Here is a 26,409-nt window from a genome sequence, read left to right on the forward strand (position 1 = left end):
CTCTGGTAATATTATGTTTCATGCAATCTATTTTTTTCTCTCGATGAAATTGAACAAAGAATACGTGTACAAGTACACAGGTACAGTATCGGAAGGTCAAACAGAAACAGACTGTATTCTAATAATTACACTAACATCTGTCTTCTGGATTCAAAACTAGCATCACAAGTATCTATAGTTGCTAAGTCAGGTAGCAAACATACAAGTAATTTGATTTTACTCTTGGTATTTGAATGATCAAACGAACTTACCAAGTGAAGTTCGATCTAAATTATCCTGTTTTCGCCGAAGAGATTTATTTTACCATGTAGTACCCCTGTACGACAACCCAATCCGCACACAATATTCAGCGTAGTAGTATTAAAAAACAAAAGAGCGGGCAACCCCACCCCTACCACGCTGTGGGCTCGGTGTCCGAGCGGTCTCATTATATTTAGAGAAGAGATGACATTGACGTTTACCTCCAGGGAAGAAGATNCCGCTCGGACACCGAGCCCACAGCGTGGTAGGGGTGGGGTTGCCCGCTCTTTTGTTTTTTAATACTACTACGCTGAATATTGTGTGCGGATTGGGTTGTCGTACAGGGGTACTACATGGTAAAATAAATCTCGGAGGCGAAAGCAGGATAATCTCAGACAAACTCACTCGTGTCCCAATAATGATTTGCTTTAGTTAATAACTGCGGTGAACTGAATATATAGCAGCCGTATCAAAGGGTTCCTAATTGTATTTCCCAATATCGTTACACGCAGCATTTCGTAATACACGTTCATATCCCAGTACCTACCTACTCAATATCTCCTAACGCCGTTGGATTTAGGATTTGTCACAGTGGATGCGATCTGCGGTCAGTTGAAAGTGAATATAGCTCGCATCATGTAGTCATAGTCATAGTCATAAATGTTTATTGCATCATGTTGGTATATTTTGATCTTAAATAATAATACAGAGTCCCGAAACATGGCCCTGTAAGGGCATTGCAACATTATAGGTTTCTTTCCTGAGGATAGAGATCTTTGGCTTGGGAATATTCATGACAATTTTTTCTGCCAAGTTTACATATTTCTATAATATACAAAGAGGAAAGTGTAAGAATGCTTAGTTTTAAAGTGAGGTCTGCAACTTTCCATATCTGTAATGTTAACGAGTATTCTAATACCTACATCTTTTTTGCAATATAAATAATTGATTTACTTCTGTACTATTACACCAAAGAATGATTCCGTAATTTAACCAAGAATAAGCATATTTTATGCATAATAGGATAATGTATGAACACCATTGACGAACTCTATACTTTTATATTGATGCAATCTGACTATGCGGGCACGAGCAAAGAACGCAAACTGCACCGCTGACAGATTCCTGTGTCACGACCGCAGACAGCTTTCTCTGACCGACAATGCTGTTCCTACATGACGCGGGCTGCGTTCACTTTATAACCTGACCGCAGATCGCAGAACGCATCTAGTGTGGAAAATCCCTTACACTCACAATCGGTAACCTCCGTAAATTAACCTTTTGGCGACCTGTTTCGAAAACAAAGGTCGCTATTAACAATCCAAGAGAAAGGAGTTCTCTATTAATATTTCATGAACGGAACTCAGTCGAATCAACGTTTCGATTCCGATATTCTTTTCTCACGCCCGAGGCAGGGTTGGCAGATTTGGGTAAACGCTTAAATAAATAAGAAAAGGATGTCCACTGCTGGACAAAGGCTTTCCCCAAGGATTTCCATAACGACCGGACCTGCGGTGCCCGCATCCAGGTGCTTCCGACCTTCAATTATAATAAATACTAACCCTATAATTGTAATTTGAATGGACAAATAAAACTAAGAAAGACATTTCAGGGTTTTGACATGGGTGTAAGTATTTTGCCTGAGTCATGCACGCAATAATGCTCAAAGCTTTTCCTGAAGTGGATTGGATCTTTGATTATGAGTGGCAGGTATCGTATCGTACATCGCAGGTTCAAAATAAATCCCAAAATCACGGATTCATCTTCTGTTCATGTTTTATTCCTCATTCATCTTAAGAATGGGCCATCAAGGTTTACTGTGTCACCTTATCTATGTTAGAAGCAATTTTGCAACAGCTATTTGCTGTAAAAGGAAATGTTTGAATTAATTAATGTTCAATTATTTTACGGCCAAGTTGAAATGACACCCCTAAAAGTAACAAAAAAGATATAGCTGTTGTTCAAGCTTCAATGCAGTTTTCGGTCTCAGTCGCTTTTTATGTTTATTTTTTGATACAGTGAGTAACAGCATGCCTAGTTTATAATATTTTGTTACTGGCTTTGTGAAAATTTGATAAATATCTGGGGGCACGGCAGTGCCCCCACCAAGTCGAGCAAAAAAGCGGCACGGCCGTACCATCCTTTTCTCGAAGCAATTCAGGCCATTTTCGACTGCCTGTAACTTCGTTGTGGATAAAACTAGAAGGCTGAATTTTCATTAGCTATGCAGGCATTGTAAAGACACGGTATATTCAAAATTTCATTCAAATAAATTAGCATAAGTAGTACCAGCATAATTTTGGTTTTATTTCGATTTGTTTTATTTATCTTTGTTTATTTGTATTGTATATGGGATAGATAATAGTTAATTGACACATTTTGACAATAATCCATGAATTTTACTTGGGGAATTTGGAATAATCAGTATCACGAAACAAGGAACCGTGTTATTGTTACTTTTTTCCAAGTTCGTGATATATAAATGTATGGTGTTAGGTTCTTTTATGACACATACCATCAAAGAAATCGACATATTTTTTAGTTTTTAATAGTTACCTACCTAAGAAATTAATTAATTACTTACTTTTTATTATAAGTCATTGGCGTATCTGGGGTTATTTTCAGGGGGGGGTCTACCCTCACTTGAAACAGCTCCAGGGGTGGGATTATGGGGAGAAGGGGGGGGGGGTACAAATAACAAATCAAAATTTTATGGGTACGAAGGAAGGGGGGGGAGGGGTAAGTAATCCCCACATTTATATAAATATTTTCACATCATCATCATCATTATGATTTCAGCCATAGGACGTCCACTGCTGAACATAGGCCTCCCCCAATGCTTTCCATGTTGATCGATTGGTAGCGGCCTGCGTCCAGCGCTTCCCTGCTACCTTTACGATGTCGTCGGTCCACCTTGTAGGTGGACGTCCCACGCTGCGTTTTCCGGTACGCGGCCTCCATTCCAGAACCTTTCTGCCCCATCGGCCGTCAGTTCTGCGTACTGACTCACTGACTCACCGATCATCAAAACTCTAAGGCACTTCTAGCAGACCTAGAAGCTTCAAATTTGGAATATAAGTAGTGTTTGGTGTATGAATCAAGGAAAAACTAAAATATTTGGGGGCACGGTAGTGCAACCGCCAAGTCGAGTAAAATTTTTCATTTTCGGTCCAGTTTTCTAGATACATAACTGCTGTCTACAAAATACAAAAAGAAATGAGATCCCATCAAAAACAATACTTGTCAAAAAAACCAAGTCTCGCAACTCAGTTGTTCTACGGTAAAAAGTTGTGAGATCCATGTAATACCAAGTCCAGGCCAGGAAATCTTTAACGTTTGACATAAATATATTGACTTGGTCATCGCATGAAAACACGTGTAAATTAAATTATTTAGTGCGATGGCCAAGTCAATAATTTATGTAAAACGTTAAAGATTTCCTGGCCTGGACTTGGTATTACATGGATCTCACAACTTTTTACCGTAGAACAACTGAGTTGCGAGACTTGGTTTTTTTGACAAGTATTGTTTTTGATGGGATGTTTATGTCCGCTTGAAACACCAAAAAAACCCTATAGGAATTTATAAATTCACCACGCAGTGTGCTATCATCACCAAAGTAAATTGTGAGTACAAAAAATATAGTATTGAAAATGGTTTAAAATTTTTGGAACAGAAAATAAAATGTATAAAACTGTCAAATCGTATCTAACCGAAATAAAAACAGTTTTCCCACTGTCTGTTTTATCTTGGTTTCGGTTTTATTTTCTCTATGCTATAAACGGGACTATACTACCCCTCGTTCGTGCTGCAGCTATTCCTGAATTTCTGAATTCCTGTGTAGCCAGGATCTACAGCTGGACCGCTAATAAAACCCAAATTGAGTTTCAAAAGAGAGATGAGAGTGGACTCTTAACTAGTTCGGATTAAACTATAATTCCTGACATAAAACTGGTGGAGAATGCCACGTGGCATTAAGTTCGCATTCTGTACTTTTTTTTTCTGTGCAATAAAGTTTTAATTAAATAAACAAAAATAAAGCAATAAGGCTGACAAAAGTGGCCAAGTTTCTTCTGTTATGTACTTTTTATTACTGACAATGAACCGAAGGAAAAATAAACGGGGGGTTTGCATACTACGATAAAAATGACAGGATTTCACAACATGATCTCAAAGATCAGAAACATTTATTCAAATACCTAAGCATAGTAAATTTACAAGCGTATCCTTAAGATTCACTGTAGAGGGATTTTTGCAAATCCTCCGGCGAGGCCCGATCTTGATACATGGCTACTTGCGGGGTTTTTTGACGCGTTTCTTCCCCCTCTTGCTGACTTTGCCCTCGGTCGACTCCGCTTGAGATTTCACATTGCGAATCACCATGTTTCTATAATTGTAAAACCCCTCCTCCTTAATATTACTCATCCTGGTTTTCCTCTTCGTGCTCTCGTCGGATATCGAGGCCTTAGAATTCGTATTCGTTTTCGCCTCGCTGGGACGGGGTTGCTTTGCTTTCTCTTCTTTCTTAGCCCTTTCTTTACTCATGTTTGTTAGTAGAAAGGGATTGTTGAAATCATGAATTTGTTTGAATCCCACATTATCCTGAGCCCACGGGATTATCGCGAATTGGTTTTCGGCGATGACAGAAACTTGTGTGACATTTGACGTCTAAATAAAAGTTGGAATAAATCTAGATGACTGCGGAAGTAGGTTGATATCTAGTCTATGTTCATAGTACTTTTCGCAAAATGTTGTAGGCAAGTTCTTGAACTTAAATAATAGCCAAGTTGCTTACCTAAATGCGCAAACTAGTAGAAGTTGGTGTACACGTTTGCAAGCGATTAATTAAGTAGAAGAACCTCAGACAAAAAATCAGATTCATGAAAATAAGCAACAAGTAGTTTTCAAAGAAATGTAAAATCCAAGTTATAGTTACCTATTTCTATTATTTACGTGTATCACGTGTATTATTTTGTGTTAAATCCCACGTGTGCGCAACCTGGGTCAAAGTCTAGTGACGTAATGGACAACTATCCTAGATTACTACGTCACTATCGATTATTAAGATAACATATTTTCTAGCGATAATAAAGGCAATATCTATGAAAAATAATCCTATTCTCTACGACCATATCATACACACGTGCTTCTACGAATTAATAGGGCTATATTAATCGTGTAGACTGGGTATATCAGATGATAACACACAGAGAATCTAGGGTATTTACTTACCTAATTATGTAACCCACCCAAGATGTGAATAACTTTTTTTACTTTATACGAAGCGAATTGAAAAAGGGCTGAGACGTAATAGTCCGGTAAAACAAAAGTTTCATACGAAAGTAAGTAATATTAGGTTGCTAAAACTTCTTTTTGTTGAACTGTAACTTACCTCTTTCGTATTCCGTAGTTCATACGATACGGGCGTAGGCTTAATGGAACATGAAAGTTGGAAAAGTATAGGTTTTTCTTGACATGTAATATTTTACATACTATTAAAACGATAAAATATCATAAAAAGACACATCTAATGTTATTCTTATTATACTAACTAATGCTAAACCGAAAGCATAAAAGGGAGTGTATATTAGTGTGTTACCATGTGAAACTTAGGAAAATTTATAAGTTTTGAATCTAGTCATGAAACGTTGATTGGAAGCATCCACACCAAATTGTATCGCATCCATAATATGTAGTATACTCGTCCAATCGGCCTGATATAAAGTTGAGATACAAATAAAATAAACAAGGGCGATCGAATCAGAATTCAGGAGATCCGCAGGAGATCCAAAGTGACTGTCATTGGCATCGCTCGCAGAATTACTAAAATCAAGTGGCAGTGGGCGGGGCACATAGCTCGTAGAGGCAGCTTTCATAGTTTAAAACAATACATCGTTCTTCAATGCAATACACAAGCGCTGGAAATAAGAGCAGAAGGTAGTAATAATCGATATAAAATACGGTTTCACGTCGCGTCGGCGGAGTGGCACAAATCACGGCATTCCGAAGTCGGTCGATACAGGCGATGGTGGAGTGACGCAGGGCTTGCACAAGTTATAATTGTTTATTTATTTTTTATGCAGGACATGGCAGGTATTTGACCGTTATCGTACCTGGTGTTAAGTAAGATGCAGTCTAGGATGGTACATATCTGCCCTGTACCTAAGTGCCTATTCACTCTCGCCTTGAAAAGGCCCGGATTATAGTGTTCAGGAAAGATAGCAGCAGGCAGCGAGTTCCAGTCCCTAGCTGTTCGCATTATAAAAGAGTTATCGAAATGCTTAGTGCGAGCTGGTGCTTATACTCTTCCAGTAAACTTTAGGAACAAAACCAAATGTATGTATAGTTGTAGAGATACTTGAGTGTTTTATTAAGGGTCAACATTTTTGATAGGCTTATATGAGAGCTACGTAGCCATCTTAAGGTCTACTTAGTTGTAGCACGTCTTGGAAAAACTCGACAGTAGGAAGTTATATTACAATTAATCTCCAACGCCAAAATACTTTCGTAGCTAGTTAAGCATTTAATTTATTAATTATGACAATGAATAAAACGTAAAAGCTGTAAAAGGTCTACTTTGTGAAACTTTTTGATGATAAAAGCTCATTAAAACTTGTTTAAAGAGTCGCCTAACTTTTATCAAGATGTAACTCCATCTTTAAAATATTACCCACTTCTAAGCGTTAAAAACATTATTGTCTTAAAAGGAAACTTTTTATTGGTCCATTTTTATAATATTTGTACGTTTAAAGAACATTTTATAATATATTTTAAACAAATTCCTAAAATAGAGAGAATTACTTATTTTTTATTTTTGTATCTAATATGTAGGTAATTCATGAAAAGGTTTACATTTTATTTCTAATTAGACTATAAATTGCATCTTTTTAAATAAATATTTTTTTTTTAATTTCAAGGTTTCTAAATTAGCAACCCTTTTAATATTGCAGCAAGAAATCTCTTTAATTTTTTTAACCCTCTCTCTACAATCTATTATTTTTCCTACAATGAAACCGAAAACTAAGTCATCAAGCAGAAGGTGTAGAAGTTATTTCAGAAACAATTTTCCCTAGCAAAAGGGATCGTTTTCTCAATATTCGCCAAGTCGGCACCGTTCCTTGCTCCCGGGCTATTGTGTATGTATTTTATTTCACATAATCATCACTACTCCCGGTTCCCTACTTGTTTATTGCGTATCCTGGGAGGGAATTGCCTCTTGAGACGTAAAAAAGCGAATACATGGGAGCCCCAGGTTTTCTAGTGTCTATTTTGAATAAACAAACTGCAAAGTGAGCTGGTAAATAGTTCAATGATACAAGCAGAATAATCAGCGATAATTGCTGGATAAATAAATAGCAAATGACGTGTTTTGACGTGATCACGAATTGCCAATGAATACTAATTTATAATGAATATATCAAATGTAGCAGCTGTGTTGCATTTTGCAGATAATGTGTAGGTAGTCACGTACTTTTGGTTACTTTGGACTTACAATTCAAATTCAAATTTTTAATTCCTCCATGTTGGTATACAAAAGTTCTTAAATAATAGACATAGACCCGTAAGAGGAACCCTGCTAGCTGCTGCTGCTTAAAAAAACAGGAATTATTTCTTGTGTTAAGGAGTTATTGTTCCTGTAGAACGCTCAAGACATTTTTTAATGACCAAAAGTTGTTAAGAACCAAATTTATCGATGTAGACTAAGTGTAGACAAGGCTATCGCGAGGCTCTACCAAAAAACTCCGCGGTGTTACTTAAAGCAGTTCTTTCTTACGTCCCAAACGGAAAACTTTCAGGCATTAAACTCCCGCCCTGGGTTACTCCGGATTTTAATGTGAAAACTTATTGGGATTTGCTCAAAATGTAACCGTTCCTTGTGAATGAGTAATAGGTCATGTGATTTTATTAGAAAAGTTACGAAATTGTTGGCGTTTTTGCTGCAATTCGCGAAGTTGGAATTTATGATGAGGTTAGAACTTTAATTCTGTATTTTACTATTCTTAGGAGTTGAATCACTTAAATTATATAGCACTTGCTTAAACTTTCACGTGTGTAAAGTTTTAGAGCGAATTTATACGGTATTAAAACTCTGATATGAATATGAAATATGAATAATGAAAATAATACTATCCAATACCAACCCTACAAGCTAGCGTGCTGGTAATCATTAAGCAAACAAAATATTACGTTTTACGTATAGCTCTTGTGACAAACATAATAATTAGAGAGTAAATAACTCATGACAAGGAAGACGTATAAAAATATAATTTAACTATCCAAGATTAATAGACGAACAATGTTAAGTAGGTATGTGGTTTGATACAGTTACCAATCATTTATCATTTTGAGTTGTTTATAAATTATTTTTATTTATAGGTTATAAGCTTCAGTACAGTAAATCACAATTAAATACTAACTTACGGCCAATTGTTAATTGAACATGCATTTAAACATAAGACGATGTATTTTACAATTTAGAGGGTAATAGATTGATTCACAAAAACTCATGAAACTCATTTATTTTCGTAAGTAGGCTTTTAAAAAGTACTTTTACACGTCCCAATATTAACCCTACCACTGCTTCGGGACAATAAATGGGCCAGTGCTGAGAAGAAGCAGCACAAGAAACTCAGTCAGCCATTAAATAAATCCATTTGAATAAAAACACTTCATTTTTGCATAATAATTGAGAGCGAGCCCCCAAGCTTGTCAGACAAATCAGCTAGTCACGCAAAGTTAAATATAACTTGTTACATGCACAAATCGTGATAAACATTTACTTTTTTTATTTACACGACAACGTTAATACTGGGTGCCAGTCAAGATGGGTGTGTGTTTGTTATGTCGTTGAACTTAGATTTTAATTTATTATTACACAAAGAGCTCTTTAAATTAAAGTTATATGGGAGCGGCACGAGAGGGTGTTATTGTGACGTCAAACGTCAATAAAACTTCAGATTTGTGTGCTTTGGGCGTCACGTCATCATCATCATCATCTCGGCTATAGGACGTCCACTGCTGAACATAGGCCTCCCCCAATGCTTTTCATGTTACCCGGTTGGTAGCGGCTTGCGTCCAGCGCTTTCCTGCTACCTTTATGATGTCGTCGGTCCACCTTGTGGGTGGACGTCCTACGTTGCGTTTTCCGGTACGCGGCCTCCACTCCAGAACCTTGCTCATCGGCCGTCAGTTCTGCGTACTATGTGCCCTGCCCATTGCCACTTCAGCTTGCTAATCCGTCGGGCTATGTCAGCGACATTAGTTCGTTTACGGATCTCCTCATTTCTGATTCGATCTCGTAAAGAAACACCGAGCATGGCCCTCTCCATAGCACGCTGTGCAACTTTCACGTGTGTGGCGTCACGTCATTACATGTCAATGTCACCCTTCCCGTACCGCTCCCATAGCCCCAGGCACCGTCTGAGTGAAACTCTAGAACTAGTATGTGGACCCTTTAAATCAGGGCGCATCTAGCTGTATATCACTACTTCAACGACAAACTAACGATAATCCATGAAATTGTCAACTTCCTGTTCGCTATAATGACTTGTATCGGACTGATTTAGGTCATGCTTATTACGCTAACATTTACGTAGTTGAGTGGTATTTGAGTGGGTCACAAATTCAGGCTACTATCCTAATTCCATAATCATTATGAATTATTAAGGGTTTTGTTACGATGTTATCTTTCAATTTGAATTAACTTTGAGGTTGTTAAGTGAAAATAGCACTGACTATATTGATGTACTGTACTGTGTCCAATGACAATGTGACGTGGGTATTGTTTTTTATCCACAACGAAGAAGCTCTTGGCCTGCATTTCACCTGATGGAAAGTGATGATCAGCCCGAAAATGGAAGAGAGCTTTACCCGAAATCGTCAACCACAGAGGAACTGACCATCTTACCTTTAACTGCTGGAACACAACAATGTTATGGCAACATACATAGAGACGATGTTCTAAAACAAGCCCACCAAAACGAACAGAAAATTATGTCCCCACTGGGAATCGAAACCGGGATCCCTGGGTGTAAAGGAGGTGGTCTTACCATTAGACTAACGTCCGTATTCACAAACATTACTATGAGGTCTCACAGTGCGCGTGGACGCACAGGGTCACACGTGAACCAATCACAGAGCTCTATTCAACGCTGTGCCTTCGTTATGCTGCTTCACATAAAAGCAAGCATCGTTTGTGAATACATACGGGTGAGTCTCTTGTGTCATTGAATTATCTGTTTTTTTAGTATCGCTCATCCTGTCTAGTAGACAAAAATGAAAGTCTATGGTTGTTTCCATGTCACCCTGGCTCATAATTCACCCTGATTAGTGGAACTCAAATCAATTTCGATGCAAATTATTCGTACAGTCACCAAGAGCAGACACCGCTTTGAATATTTGATCGGGCTCATTTCGGGGAAATAATTTATGCAAAACGAATGTGGGATGTTATAATAAAATTTCGCCGAGACGCAGCATTAGAGCGGGTGCTTATTTTCCCAAGTTATTGTGTAAAGGTAATGGAGCTGAAAGTATCTCTACATTAAAACTATTTTACGTTCAAGATATTGTGTCTCAAGAACTTTTAGGTGCATGTTTGGATCCCGCCGGGCGCAAATACATGCACAAGAGTTTTAATGAACTTTTAAATACACACTTAAATAATTAACTACCACTTTTTAGTCTGTAATTATGTTATCAACAACAAAGATACTAATGGGGAGATGTTTTGGGGACAGGCAACGGTACGAAATAATAAAATTTTGTATAAATTAATTCTTGCAAAAGTTGTGTGGTGTTTTATTTCTTATTTACGGATATCGTACAGACGTACTGCACATAAGACCACGCATTTTGTTGCAAAATCTCTCTTATTACAACGTCATAGAACTCACAATGTTAAGCTTGATGTGAACAGGTACAACCGACAGACAGAAAAAGATGCTACATCACAATTTTCCCTTCCGAAACTTCATTTCACGGACAAACGTGAATTCTTGAGTCACCCCTTGAAAATAGTTTAACAAAACTACGTAACACCATTAATTTTTGGCGTGTATTTTAGAGCAGTTTGATGAAAGGGTCTGTCCCGCGTGCCGTGTCCTTTATTCCTGGAATTACGAACATAATACACTGGAATATTCCAGTCATTTTCCAACGACGGTTCCAGGTTGGTCCCGAAAATTATTTTCGTATTTTTCAAGGTTTGAATGAGTGAAAATTGGTGCAAACGCGATCTGAATTTTTATGAATAGAAAAATGTGAGAAATACAACTTGTGCTGACTCGATTCCACTTTGTTACGCCGAGAGTTATTTTCTATAACGCAAATATGGAGTGGATTGTGACTAGCAGGCCGTGAATTTACTATTCAGGTGATAACGAAATAGAATACCAGATTTCATGATATTTTGGATGTTGAAGAGATTCTTAGTACTTACAGAAAAGTACCTAGGATGCAGAGCATATTTTTGACAGAATATTAAAGTAGGAAGTGAAAACATACTTATATTTTTCTAAATAACCATGCTTCGTATTAAACCCGCTGGCACTTTAATCTATGCAAAAAAAAGGTTTGATATAAACAAGTTTAAACTATTCCAATTACAACTATAGTTCTTATATCATGCATCATAACTTTTTTATGAGTTTAATAAAATCGTAAGTAAAATTATGTTATGAGTCGTATCGTTTTTTAAAAATATGAGTACGGAATATCAAATTGAAATTACCCCGTGAACAGTCCAAAGACGCCTGCTAAAATATTTATGATTCACACCCACATGCACATTTCAAGTGCTCCAGACAGATAATGGAATTACTGAGAGCTCCATACACTATTGCACTCACAACACAACGGGTATCTGTCGTGTGATCAGATTTATAAAATCATAGTTCGCACTTTGAAAATAACACTTTGATTGCGTAAACACACTTTGAAATACCATTTCTAAGCAATTCTAAGAAAAGAAACGCAATGGTTTGGATTTTTTTACAAAAATAATATAATATGACGTGGACGTCCTATGGCTCAGATGATGATGATGATGATGAATGTGAATATACGAGTAGAGTCTTTGTGTTATTAATCAATTTTGTTTTCAGATTGCCTAAATACGACGAAATTGCGATACGTCGAGCGAGAAAATCTGTAGAAGAGGTGTCTCATAGCATTTAATTTTGCTATCATTACGAGAATAATAGAGCAATAACAAATACCTACAATCTACATAGGTCAAAAACTCTGATCCAGACAGAATTTTCCGCAACTCTACATAGGGTAAATCACCCACACAAGATATGAATGTTACGCATCGTAGGCAAATCTCGAAACCAACACATGAGACTTCATTCTGTGAGCAGGACTGTTCGAGCCCAGAAACCTCTACTCAAAATACGCAGCAGGATGATATGGTCACAGAATTAAAACAATATATTATTATGAATGGCCTTATCTGCAGTCAGGTGGACAGCTTGCGTGCGGCGATCACAGAGCTCACTGACACTATTAGAACGCAAAACAATCGCATTGAGCAGCTGGAAGCTAGAGTGTATGAACTAGAAAACCGGTCGAATGAGCACCCAAACATTATATCTTTCGAGAAAACAATAGCTGAACTTCAAGTGGAAATTCATGAAAGAGACCAGGCCCTTTTACTGAATGACGTGGAGATTGCTGGCTATCCAGAAACACCTAATGAGAACTGCACCCATATCGCAATTACGCTCGCAAAGAAGATCGGAGTCGACATCGACGAAAAAGACGTAGTAAGCGCGGAAAGGGCTGGCCCTCCGCGCCCCGCAGCACAGGGCGGCGGCCCGACCCGCCCTCGTCCCCTAGCTGTGCGCCTTACCCGCCGCGCCACCCGCGACTCCCTGCTTCGTGCGGCACGGGTACGGCGCAATGTCACAACCGAGGGCCTGCCTGGGTCAAGCCCAGCGCAACTATGCTACATCAACGAACGACTTACCAAACATAATCGGCAGCTATTTCAAAAGGCGCGGGAGCGCTCGCGTACCTGCAAATTCAAATATGTTTGGACGCGAGAGGGCAAAGTTTTCGTCCGCCAAGAGGATGGGAAGCCACGTCACAGATTGCGATCGGAAGCAGACCTGGAGAGGGTTTTTCCTTCAATTTGATGTTTGCGTTATGTTACATATCGTGGTTGACTCTTGATTTGTTTAATTCTTGTTTTTTAAATTGTCATTGTTTATTTAATATAGAGGTCTTTAAAAAATATTTAGGGAGTAGTACACTATTTCACCCTAAGTTAATATACACTTTTACACACTTACTCACACACATATCACACACAAAACCACTTACACACTTACACGACTTACACACTTTTGGCGGATTCGTCAATACTTTAATTTGTATAAAAAGTATGCAAATAGTCACCGATTATAATGGATGACAAAAGAGTTAAATGTTTGAGAGTGGGGCTACTTAATGCAAGATCACTGAACACGGGACAAGATGAACTAATAGTTACAGTCTTAAAATACAAGTTTGACATATTAGCCATAAATGAAACCTGGATCCGAGACGGCGAAGAAGCGATTGCGCCTGTTATACCTCGGTACAGGTTTATACATAGGGCTCGTAGGGGTAGAGCAGGCGGTGGGGTTGGTTTTTACATAAGACAGGAAATAATAACTAAAGTGCGACAGCACCCTCAGTCCTTGTTAGAACAGTTATGGCTTGAGGTTCGGCTACCAGGAGGAACCCTGGCGCTGGGCACAGCCTACAGACCGGAAAGCATCTCTGTTGGGGACGCTTTGGACTCTCTAAGTGAATCTTCTAACGTGATGTCGCAATGTGACTATATCTGTATATTGGGTGACCTAAATATCAATGTTAATCGGCCAGAATCTGCTCAAGCCAAAGAATTGTTATCCTTTTGCAACCAACACAACCTTCACCAACTAGTTAATGAACCAACGAGGATAACTGATAGTACGGAAACCACCCTAGACGTAGTTCTTACCGATGACTCGACGCGCTGTAAAAATGTGGAAGTGGTACATAACAACTGTCTCAGTGATCACGCAACTGTTATTGTAGATTTCGATTTAAAGAAACCTAAATTCACGAAACGGGTAATATATCAACGAGTTTTACATAATATAATCCCAACCATTTTTGATTTGGACCTGGATTCTATTCCTTGGCAATCTATTACTGAAGAAAAAACTGTTGATGAGATGGTCGCTATTTTTAATTACTATATCTTAGCTCTCTTTGACTTACACGCACCTATACGAAAAATAATTATTAGAGACAAACACAAACCGTGGATCACTGATACAGTAAAATTTATGATGACCTTAAGAGACGAAGCTTTAACTAAATTTCACAAAACCAAAACAGACTCCGCCCAAAATTATTACCGCAGTTTAAAAAACTATGTAACGACAGCAATTAAACATGAAAAAAAAGCTTATTTTAATTCTTTCATAAACAACAATCTAAAAAAGCCTAATATTTTATGGAAAAATATTAAAAATACTACCCTTCTGAACAACAAGCACGCAGACAGTATACCTGACCATCTAAATGATCCGAATAAAATCAGTAACCACTTTCTTGCACTGCCTACTTGCACAGATCTCGACTTGAACGATGTCTCGACTAGTATTGGGAAACCTAGACAGCAAAACACCTTTAACCTGGAGCTAACAACAGAAGCAGAAGTGTTCAACATTATCAATAAGATTACAACTAATTCGTCAGGACAGGATGGCTTAAACATAAAAATGATCAAGTGTACTCTGGATAAAACTCTTTCTGTTATAACAGCAATTGTTAATAAATCCATAGAGACCCATACCTTCCCCGCGCTATGGAAAAAGGCACTGATTAGGCCTATACCCAAAAAAGACTCCGCAAATGAACTTAAAGACCTGCGCCCTATATCAATCTTACCGGTTTTATCGAAAATACTGGAGAGGGTGGTGTTAAAACAAGTAGTAAACTATTTGGATAGGAATGATATTGTGCCTAAGTTCCAATCTGGATTTCGTCGTGGGCACGGCACTGAAACAGCCTTACTCCACGTTACCGATGATCTCGCGGAGGCTTCCGATGGGGGTTTGAGTAGTATACTGATACTTTTAGATTATACAAGAGCTTTCGATTGTTTACATCCACAGCTTCTGTTGGCAAAGCTAAATCATTACGGTTTCTCAACGGGCGCCTGTAAGTGGTTTGAGTCATTTTTGGTGGGCAGAGAACAGACAGTGGTTACCTACGGAAATGATGGCAAAAAGTCACTCTCGTCTCCTGGAAAAATTGTCCGAGGAGTGCCGCAGGGTTCTATACTGAGCCCGGTTCTGTTCACAATTTTCACCGCGGACCTTCCACAGTGCATAAAAACGTGTAAATACCATCTATATGCGGACGACACACAGCTGTACTACTCATTTGATAGCAAAGATACGAAGGATGCTATTAGGAATATCAATGAGGATCTCCAAAATATCTACACATGGTCTAAGAAAAATTCCTTAACGCTAAATCCTAACAAATCGCAGGTCGTGATCTTGGGAACAAAAAATCAGATAAAAAAAGTTGTGGATTGCAATGAAGACATTGCCATCAATAATGTTGTTCTAAAGAGGGTGAACTCTGCGCGGAATTTAGGTTTGCTCCTTGATGGGGAACAAAAATATGAAGAACACGTGAACAGTAAAGTTAGAAACGCATTTTTCAAACTTAAGACTTTATACAAAATTAGACCATATTTACGTGAGGAATTGAGATTACTTTTAGCCGACTTGCTTGTTCTTTCTCCTTTTAATTACTGCAGCGCGGTGATCGGACCCAAACTTAATATTCGGACTGAAAAGGCTATTCAACGCGTACAAAATGCCTGTATTCGTTTCTGCTACAATGTGCCGTGGAGGGAATATATAACTCCATACCTGAATGAGAAAGGTATCCTTAATATGAAGGCTCGTAGTGAACTCCATTTTGCCTGCACTGTACACAAAGTAATTTGGAATAAAAAACCGGAGTACCTATTTGAAAAACTTACCTGGGTTAGAAGCGACACACAGAGGAGCCTGCGATCTGTAATGCAAAATTCACTAAGAATACCTCAACACAATTCCACACGATATAGAGGATCCTTCAAGTTCTATGCGGCCAGTATTTGGAACGACCTACCCCCGCCCATGAAACAAAAAATGAGTATTCAGGGTTTCAAAAATAAATATAAAGCTGCCTTACTTAAAAAACAAAGAGATGCAGAGGATCTTCGTCACGGTTATTGGAAAGTACTGCCCNATAAACCCATAAAAACCGTTAAAAAGATGTGGACGAAAACAAAAAACAGCTTTAAACGTTGTTGTATTTTCGTCCAGGACTCCATGAACAAGCTCTGGGGTGGACGAAAATTAAAATTAGCTATTCCTGTAGATTAGTTTTCGTCCATTTATCCTTCGACCTATTGCAATATTTTCCTAAATTTACGTAAGAAACTTATTTAAATCTTTTTGATATCATTTGAAAGCTAACAAAATTACCTTTCAAATGATATACCACAATCCATTGTTACTGTATTGTAGAATTGGTTTTAAATTAATAATTCAACTGCACCCTTTTTTCTACACAGTGGTCGAAAACTAGCATACACTAGGACGAAAACTGATTTTTTTGGACGAAAACTAGTGAAATCGGCTCTTTTGCATAAAATATTTTTTATAAAAAAACCCGTTGTATTTACTTATTGTCATATAATATTAACGTAAAGTAGACTATATAAGGACTAAAACGACATATGATACATATGAGTAAGGGTATTTTAAGATATTCATTTCGCATCACAAAGTTGGCAACTCCGCTAATTGAACGAAAACTAGCGCAGTTACCCTATGTATTTATCTTAAAAAGGCTGATTTTTCTTACGTCCTGAAAAACTTCTTACGTTTATGCTTCAATTATAAAACTATTAAAAGCTCTTTCTATTAGACAATCACTCTAATCTATGACGTCACATACCCATTCACCGTGATCCGGGTAGATCCGGCCGAACCGGGTCGGATTCTGTCCATTTAGCCGGCTGCGGATTGTTTGGCGCGCCGATGAAATATAGCTCCTTTCAGCATTAACTTACGATTCAAGTTTTCGCAACTTTAAATTGATTTCCCGAAAAGTTGCCTGCAGCTCGAGAATTCAATTCAATGTGTTTGATTTCGAACGCTTTATGAGAATTCAATTATACTATGAATGTGGATTTGTGAGTTGCAGGAAAAGTACGAGTAAGAGCAAATGACAATTATAAAATGAAAAAAAGACAATATCACGATCATTTCTTATTATTATGAAAGTTGCCAACGTCTAAGTTTTGTAAGTAAAATCATTGGTTTCAGTTCGATGAACAATTTTAAGTAAATTAACCTATCTTTTCACTAAATCTAATTAATACATACATAACGTCATTCATAATTGTTTTAAGAGACAGAAAGTGCCCTTTAAAACCCTACTTACAAAAATAAAATTAGTTTTATAAGTTTTTATATCTCAAAAGATCACCATTAAACGATATCTTTTTTCAATAAGCTGTCAATTAGTCACAGAATAAAATAAACTTCCCTATTTCAAACTTATTTCCATTTCCCCGCAGCTCCAGCATTTGCAGTATTGTTGATTAGTTTTTGCGGTAATTGGAGAACCGGCTCGGGCTACAATAGTGTTTGCGGTGGCTATCACGTTTGTAGGCCAGCGGACTGCGGAAATTGGCCTTCTAGAACAATCTACGTTTGATACTGCAGACCTGTCTCTTATGACGAGATAACGTCTATGAATACGGGTCAATTGCAATTGTTATTTGACATTTTAACTCTCTCACTCGTGCCGAACGTCTCAGGTTGAGTGAAAGAGAAGGAGAAGCGAAAATATGAAAATATTTCGCACAGTTAATCCCTGGATGGCTCTCGGTTAGAAGTACGAAAATAAAAGTGTGAGTGGGTAATATTTGGGCTGCGAAATATTGCTATAGCCGTCCTTATCCGGAATTAAGGACGATACTCAAGTTTTCAAGTGGGGAAATCAGTATACATGTTTTTTTCCCGACATATACATGTATTTACTATTACACTCCAAGTAATCCTCGTTTGTTGTTGCCAAAAATATCATATAGGTATTTTACTTGTGTTACCTGTGTTGTAGCGGTGGTGAATGATGCGGAGATTTTAATTTAATCAGTCTTGCATAGCGAATCCTAACATCAGCTAAAATAAGTGATAGCCGATATAGTTTGCAGTTTGCACTCAACTATGGAAAACTGCGCTTGCTATGCGAGCTAAGCTAGACTAACTTAGCTTAGCTCTTTGGTCTCTTTGGTCAGACATAGACGCTCCACCTCTTCCTCTTGTATCTGCCCCTCTGCGACTTCGGTCTCCGGGAGGGTTCGCCAACGCTTCAGTAGCTCCTTCGTATTGTCACATGCTGACGTCAGTTCGTGAAGTACTTCCGCGATACTTGTTGTTACTAAAATGAGGACTAGCTTAGTACTTACTCCAAACATGGACGCTCCAGCCGTGGTTTTTCTTGTCGTCGCTGTTGCCCGCCTGTTGCATCTGCCCCTCTGCCGCTTCTGCCTCCGGGAGGGTTCGTTAACGCTTCAGCAACTCCTTCGTCTTGTCACATGCTTGCCGCCATTTTGTAAAGTACTTGCGCGATACTAGTGACTAAAATGAAGATTTGCTCAGCACTTATTCCAGACATGGACGCTCCAGCCGTGGTTCTTCTTATCCACGCTGTTGCCTGCCTCTTGTCGCCGAGCGGATAGAATTTCTCGCACACTCACTGCAGCCACCAGTCGCACAGTCACAACAGTAATAAATTACGTGCGAGTGATAAGGATCGGTAGCTTGGGGTCATTGGACGAAATTCTATCTGCTCGGCGACCGGACTTTAGTAGTGACTAAAATTAAGAATAGCTCAGTACTTACTCCAGACATGGACGCTCCAGCCGTGGTTTTTCTTGTCGTCGCTGTTGCCCGCCTCTTGCATCTGCCCCTCTGCCGCTTCTGCCTCCGGGAGGGTTCGCCAACGCTTCAGTAGCTCTTTCGTCTTGTCCTTCGTCTTGTCACATGCTTGCCGCCAGTTTGTGAAGTACTTGCGTGATACTTTCGGACTCGTTAGTGAACTGACTTTGGAGTCTTGTCTGAAACAAATGAATTAATGAAAATTTGATCGTCGTTTGTTTTTTATTAATGTTAGAGGTTCATAATTTAAAGCGGTAAAAAACTTTAGTAAAGTTTTAAATGCTTTCAGGAAAAAATAATACCACAAAGTAAGACTAAAATAATATTTTATCAATCTGTTCGTTTTGTTGTATTCCGAAAAAGGGCGACCAGTGCCATAATTCTGGCCTAAAGGATAATCTAATATCAACATGTGGGCAATAAATTGGGGTGAAAACGCAAAGTGAACTCTGTTTACATTGATCCTAAGTAAATATCTTCAATCCTTTTTGGTCAAATCATAGCCCTTTTTATCTGAGTCATAGAGACGAGAGTACTGTAACGACAAGTGCGTAAAACACTAAAGGTCAGCACAATAAACTTTGAAGTAACCGTCCTTTGTGTCTTTGTTTACGGGTGTCGTAACGTTAACGATTAACGAAACGCAAAACCTTAGGGTTAGCGTACAGTATACTCCAATAAAAACTCTTTACAAAATTTTTTTAGACGGATTTTTTTCATATATGCCTACTTATCACAACGATATATCTACCGTTAATTGTTATAGTATGAACTTTTTGATAGGAATTGCTCGTAGTTCGTAGCGTGTGAACGAAGACCTTGATTTTCGTAGTAGAACTTTTTCGTAGCATGTACAGTTATGTCTTTCGTAGCATCACATTGTCCCGAGTAGTAGCACAGAATAAGTAATAGTACAGGTACAGAAGGATTACTCCGCAAGACGATTTAAATAAATGCGAGTCTTGCTGCGACGCGATAAAGTGGAATTCAGCTCGCACAGCACTACGTACCTACAATTTTATTCACCTACAAGTTTTGTCTCTTTCTATCGCGTGCCCCTGAACTCTACGCTAACTCTTACGCTGTTAGGGTTGCTGTCTAGTGAAAAAATAATTAATCTTCTTATATGTAATGAGGTACGTATGTAGCATTCATGACTCATACGCATTCATTATGGAAAACCTTGGGAGAGGCCTTTGTCCAGGTGTGGACGTCATTTGGCTGAAACGAACGAACGCATTCTGAGCAGTAGATAGTCATGGTAGGTTAGGTTCCTATCTTAGATTAATTATTGGCTTTATTAATCTAAGGTTCCTATACTATCCTAAGAATTATTGATTACCTACATGGATAACATACCTTTCAGCATCTCTGGGAAGTGAAAAAAAAGATAAATCCGGTAGATTTCTTTTCGAATTTAAATACCCGAACGCCGCACAATATTTCTTTCTCTTTATGTCCATTTTTAAATAATACTTCGATCATAGAATTAGGTACGTACTACAACGCACGCCAGCGTCCTGACGGGCGCGCGCGTGACACTCGACCGATATAATACCCGCCGGCGGGGCGCTTCGCTGTAGGTAATTATCGGATGTACCGCGCGGAGTGAGCCAGGCCTGGTAGTAGTCTGTCTGTAGCAATTAATTTACTATAATGTAGTGAAAAAAATTATAAAATACTCGACTAAGGTAAACGGCTACTAGTTCGTGATAGTACGTAAGTTCGTAAGTTTTTTTTCTAGCTCAAATAATAAGCAAATGGAATATTATTTATAAAAATTCTTTATTACTACAAAAACTCTATTATTTAAGCTATCTAAAAAACAAGTACTAACATTGTGCCGCCAAAAATGAGAGCAATACGAAGCTTCAAACTCTCAGAGAGCCAAAAACAGCCGTGCGGCGTGAAAATGTTGCTCTCACCGTTAGGTTAGCGCTCAAACTTCTTAAGCTTATAAAAAGGCGAAGAGACGTCCATTTGCATAAAACTTGTAATAGTGGTTTCATGTGTTCCTTGACAATTGATTTGGCTTAGAAAAAAGTAATATGAAAACGTAGAATTCCTTTAAAATTGCGATTAATTGACTCACGAAATAGCGTACATATAATTTTTCGGGTGTCCCCTGTTTCGTGATACTACCGAATCAAGGATATTATAGATAATATTTTGATGCTTGGTTTTTAAATAATTATTTATGATAATTGAAATGTAAGTTATGAAACAAATAATACATTTATTTAAGTTTCTCATGATCTAAATTCGGTATATGTTTCGTTCACTAGAATTTATATGACACGAGTTTGAAGTTCACATAAATGACCAATTATAAGATAAATTAGCATAAGTGCTACCAGCGTAATTTTGGTTTTAATTCGATTCGTTTTATTTATCTTGGTTTATTTGTATTTTATATGGGATAGATAATAGTTAATTGACACAATTTGACAATAATCCATGAATTTTACTTGGGGAATTTGGAATAATTAGTATCACGAAACAAGGAACCGTAATTATTGTTACTTTTTCCCAAGTTCGTGATANAAAAGACCAAACTTTAGCATACAAAAGCTTTCATACTGATATCATCCTTGGTTATTTTTAAATAAATTGTTAAAGTCGTAAGAGCCTTAATATACCGAAGTAGGGGGCACTTACCTTACTCGTGCATAAATATCGGTTTTTTACCGGTTTGCTGTCCTTCTACTATGAAAGGCTTTTTCATAACCCACCCTTTTTCATTTTTATTATGTTGATGGACTATCAATGCGCGCTGAGCTTTAAACAATAAAGATAAAACATCGGTGAGCGCTGTATTCAGTTTGCCAGTGTACAGCGTACCTCGGCGTATTTTTTTGACCCGTAAAGTTATACCTTGACGCAGGTGCGTTGATACTTGCATTTTTTATGACGGTCCGATCTTACTTGGGTTTGTTGGATATACTTTGAGACCCCGGCCTGCTGTCCTAATTTATAAATGTACATACTGACGACAGCACGTCAATCTATAATAGCGGCATTAACAACAAAAATTATAGTCTGATGCGAAATGATAAAAAAAATTATTCAAAAATTCAAACATCATTAAGAAAAAATATAATCATGATTTTAATTGAAATGGTTCTAAAAGGTGGTTTGAGAGTGAAAAGATAATAACAGACAGACGCAGTTAATTTATTTTACGTTTATTAAACGTTCTGGTTTAAGAATAAAGAGATAAACTCCTCTCATTCTAGTATCGTCAGTTATGCTTCACCAGTATAACAATTTTGACCCGTATACCGCAACGCAGGTGTATTGATACTTGCACATTTTATTTTTACCCTCGCGGAGTAATGAGTATTGGATTCGAGCCCCAGCTGTGGCAGTGCGTTGGTTATTGTGTGTTTTGCTTTGTTCGATACGAAATAACGTATGGAAATAAATAACTCGGAAGCAAAATAACACAAGAAAAGGTTTTGGATTGAACTTGTTTTGTATTATTGAGAATAGAATGTCGCGTGAAATGAAAACAAAATTAGTATGAATGTTGTTGATTGTCATATGAAAATCTACCATAATATTGAAATATTAAATTTACCTAGTACTTGACACTAGGAGTGTCTATCATCTATGTTTTATTGATAAAAATCTGTTATTTTATAATATTAGTTACTATATCAAAATAAAACCAATGCACGTCACTGATGCAGACCAATTCTACCTTTGTATATTGTGGCACAACTTGACCTGGATATTAGGTAAGTTACGTTATTTTATAGTTAACAGGTGGGGTTGACACGTTTAGTATAACTACATAGGTCCGTACCATCCGTACTAGGTGGAGAGCGCACGAAACACTGTTATTAAAGTTTTAAATGAATGGCTTAGCTTTTATTCAACAAGGAGGCGCTGTAAGTTATAAGTATTAGGTATTAAATTTAAATCAAGTGCTCATTTAGGTTGAAAAATTTACAAAGTAGGAGTATAGCCATAGGTGTGTAGGAATTAACTATACCTATTAACGTTTAACAAAAGATATAGGTACATACTCGTATATTGTGTTATTCGACCTTTATTTCATTTAACATAAAATATCTTTACACCTAGTGCACCGTGCGGGATTAAAACCGAGTGATAGTTCACTTTAATAAAGTTAATTGGGTATTATTTAGTTGATTTCATTTTCCAATAATAAAAAGGCAAAACTTTTTTAAAAGAAACTTACGCCCGTGTTCACAAACATACTATGAGGTCTCACAGTGCGCGTGGACGCACAGGGTGACACATGAACCAATCACTTAGCTCTATTCAACGCTATGCGTTCGATTTCCCGTTTCACTTAAGCAAGCATCGTTTGTGAATACGGGCGTTAATTATGGCCCTAAAACAGTAGACAGGTATTCGTATGTCAATTGTTTTGTGTTTGCTATCCAAAATAATAAACTATACCAATGCAACTATAGATATATCTAACTCCTAATGCGTTTATTGATCTCGTAAAATAATTACACGAATGCTACTCCCAGTACTTTCGCAATTAGAGCTCAGATAAACAGATTATCTGCCGGCTCGGGGTAGCGCGCCATTTTTCTCTATCCACTTCATCCAGCCATTAATCTTCCCATACGTCTATCCAGTGCATTTAACTTCCAAGTTTTTGTCATCGCATACGTTTTTCTGTTGCTTCTTGTAAGTATTGCTCATTAATCATGCGCAAAGTAACCACAAAAAGTTTGTCGTACTTAATAGAATTATGTGAGTAATAGTCTTGGACGAATAAACCACTGGACGCGTAACGAGTGACGTTTTCGTCTTTACCCCGCTAGCACTTACCATGGCTAAATTAGCCATGGTAAATGTTGTCAGGTTGTCACTTTGTCAGTATGACGCCAGCTCTCGAAGAGTAAAAATATCACGAAAAATGGGTAAATTCGCCGTAGGGTAATTGCGCCGGTTTTCCGTCCAGCTCCTGTTTTCGTCCATTTGACCGACTTGCCACAAACAAATACGGAAAATTAGAATACAAACCTAACTTTCCGTGCAAGTTTGGACTTGTTACAATCTAGAATATCTAAGTAACAGTTCTGCCTGCATGAAAATGTAATTTGACAAGTAATAACTCCAAAAAAATCTACGGAAGTTGCTGCTGCAGACAGGTGAATGGAAAACGTCGTCAAGTTAGAAAAAAAACGTGCCGGTAGGGAACTTTCATGGTATGTTTAATTACTGTTTTAGCTACTTTACGTAATGTTTTTGGCATGTATGTCTAATTATTAGCATAATANCTAGTTACCTACCTTTATGAATAATTTGTAATATTATTTGTACCTATGATTTACCAATGGCATTATAATAAACACGATACAATAATTAATTATAGTCTTTCAATTAAAGAAACTTTCAATATTAAATCAATCCATAATTCATTTATCTCGTTAGGTTCATTCATTTACATAACTATCGATAAAAATTTACGATCTTTTCCCAGCACTAAATGTCATTATTTGACAATTGTCAAACCTCTCCCCCCGCAAAAAGTGGTTGATCGTGTTTCCTTAGAAATCTTGTAGGTTTCGTGTCCAGTGGTTTATTCGTCCAAGGTAATAGTCCATGTAGCCAACCGTACAAGTTGGTACACACACACAAATAAGTTTTGTTATCAGACTTTTTTTTATGCAAGACAAGGCAGGTATTTGACCGCAATCGCACTTGGTGTTAAGTAAGATGCAGTCTGGTCACTGGTGTGGTAAATATCTGCCCTGTAAATGCCTATTCACTCTCGCCTTGAAAAGGCCCGGATTATAGTGTTCAGGAAAGACAGCAGCAGGCAGCGAATTCCAGTCCCTAGCTAGACTTTAAGTAAATTAAGGATTTTGAGACACCCAAAATAAATTAAACTAGCTTTTTATAACGGGATCACTTGCGTGTTTAAAATGTTAACGCTTACAATATTAGCCTTTCATCATCATCATCATCATCTCAGCCATAGGACGTCCACTGCTGAACATAGGCCTCCCCAATGCTTTCCATGTTCCAATATTAGTCTTTATGAAGTTAAAAATCGATGTATAGTTCTGCAAATCGATGCAAAAGTTGACTGCACGAAACTACGCTGTATCGAGTTTCGATTTAAAATCAACCAGCGTGTTGTTTTGCCGAAATCGGCGAGCAATCAGTAGCAGACGACAGAATGGTTTTGTTTCGAGCATTTTATGATTGCGCAGAGCTTCGACCGAGGCATAAACTTTTAACGGCTTTCGGCATCATGACGTTTTTGGGGTTTACTACGCCAAATTGAAATTAAACGATTTATTGATTCGACTGGTAGTGCTGTTCAATTAGTTGTATCTCCGCCCAAAATATAATAGTTTCTATTACGTGCAATGTTCAATGGAGTTTACAATATCTAACCCAAACAAAATAAAAGTATGCAAAGTGATTTTAAAATATTTACGAGACAATCGAACTCCAGGCAATCGAACCTAGATTCTTTGTCGATAGAAAAAAACTGTCTAAAAGATTAAATACTGAAACACAGAGGGTGTTGTAACTTGATTTAAGTACAAGAATTGTGTAAAAAATTATGATTTTTGTGACCTGAATTCCAAACATCGTATATACTCAGGTAGTGGTTCATGAAAGCTTTGGTTTCTTAGTAGGTATATTCGGCGCGATTACCGAACTTCGTGATTTATGACCTCACTATTATAACAACTTCATACAAACAAAACTCGAACAATTTACCTACTTAGAACAAACTTTCGGGGAAAACTAAGATTAAATTTGTATTATTACGATAACCAATGCGATTACTAACTTTGATAAAGAGTTACACTAACCACCCTTTCTAACTAATGTCTTTGTAGTTTGCAATAGGTTTATTTTATAGGAGTAGAAACTTATGAAGGTTATGATACATTTTCATCAATAAAATATTGCTCGGGAGGCAGAGTCTACTGCTATCATAGATTGCAAGCTATGGAAGTAGGTATGTACTGTATGTACATCATAAACGAATGATGCGTAAAACCAAAGAGTGGGATTCCCATCCAACGTCAGTGTATGTTACGAATTCTTAAAACTTGGCTTGCAAGCTACGAGTAGATAGAAATCTATTCTTCGCATTAATAAAGTGTATTATCATTAATAAATTATGTATCTCATTCAATATTTACTCTCAGAAAATTTTGTC

General features: G+C 37.6%; 2 protein-coding genes across 2 annotated transcripts in view; both read right to left on the reverse strand.

Annotated features, from left to right (window-relative positions):
• LOC114359399 (uncharacterized) overlaps window positions 1–26,409 on the reverse strand; it is a 133,603-nt gene that overhangs the window by 23,422 nt on the left and 83,772 nt on the right. The window contains exon 3 of the mRNA XM_028313793.1: window positions 19,200–19,414. Coding sequence (XP_028169594.1) covers window positions 19,200–19,414 — 215 coding nt within the window. The remainder of the gene's footprint in view (window positions 1–19,199; window positions 19,415–26,409) is intronic.
• On the reverse strand, window positions 4,468–4,887 carry LOC114359398 (uncharacterized). The gene has a single exon (XM_028313792.1). It carries the CDS (start codon window positions 4,783–4,785, stop codon window positions 4,531–4,533), a length of 255 nt encoding a protein of 84 aa, XP_028169593.1. The 5' UTR covers window positions 4,786–4,887; the 3' UTR covers window positions 4,468–4,530.

Source organism: Ostrinia furnacalis, unplaced genomic scaffold (genome assembly GCF_004193835.3).
Source record: "Ostrinia furnacalis isolate ACB-3 unplaced genomic scaffold, ASM419383v2 OfSCF4362, whole genome shotgun sequence".
Lineage (NCBI taxonomy): Eukaryota > Metazoa > Arthropoda > Insecta > Lepidoptera > Crambidae > Ostrinia > Ostrinia furnacalis.

What these genes read in the sequence shown, in the direction of transcription:
- LOC114359398 (XM_028313792.1), bottom strand. Translation starts at nt 4,785, where the DNA reads ATGAGTAAAGAAAGGGCTAAGAAAGAAGAGAAAGCAAAGCAACCCCGT.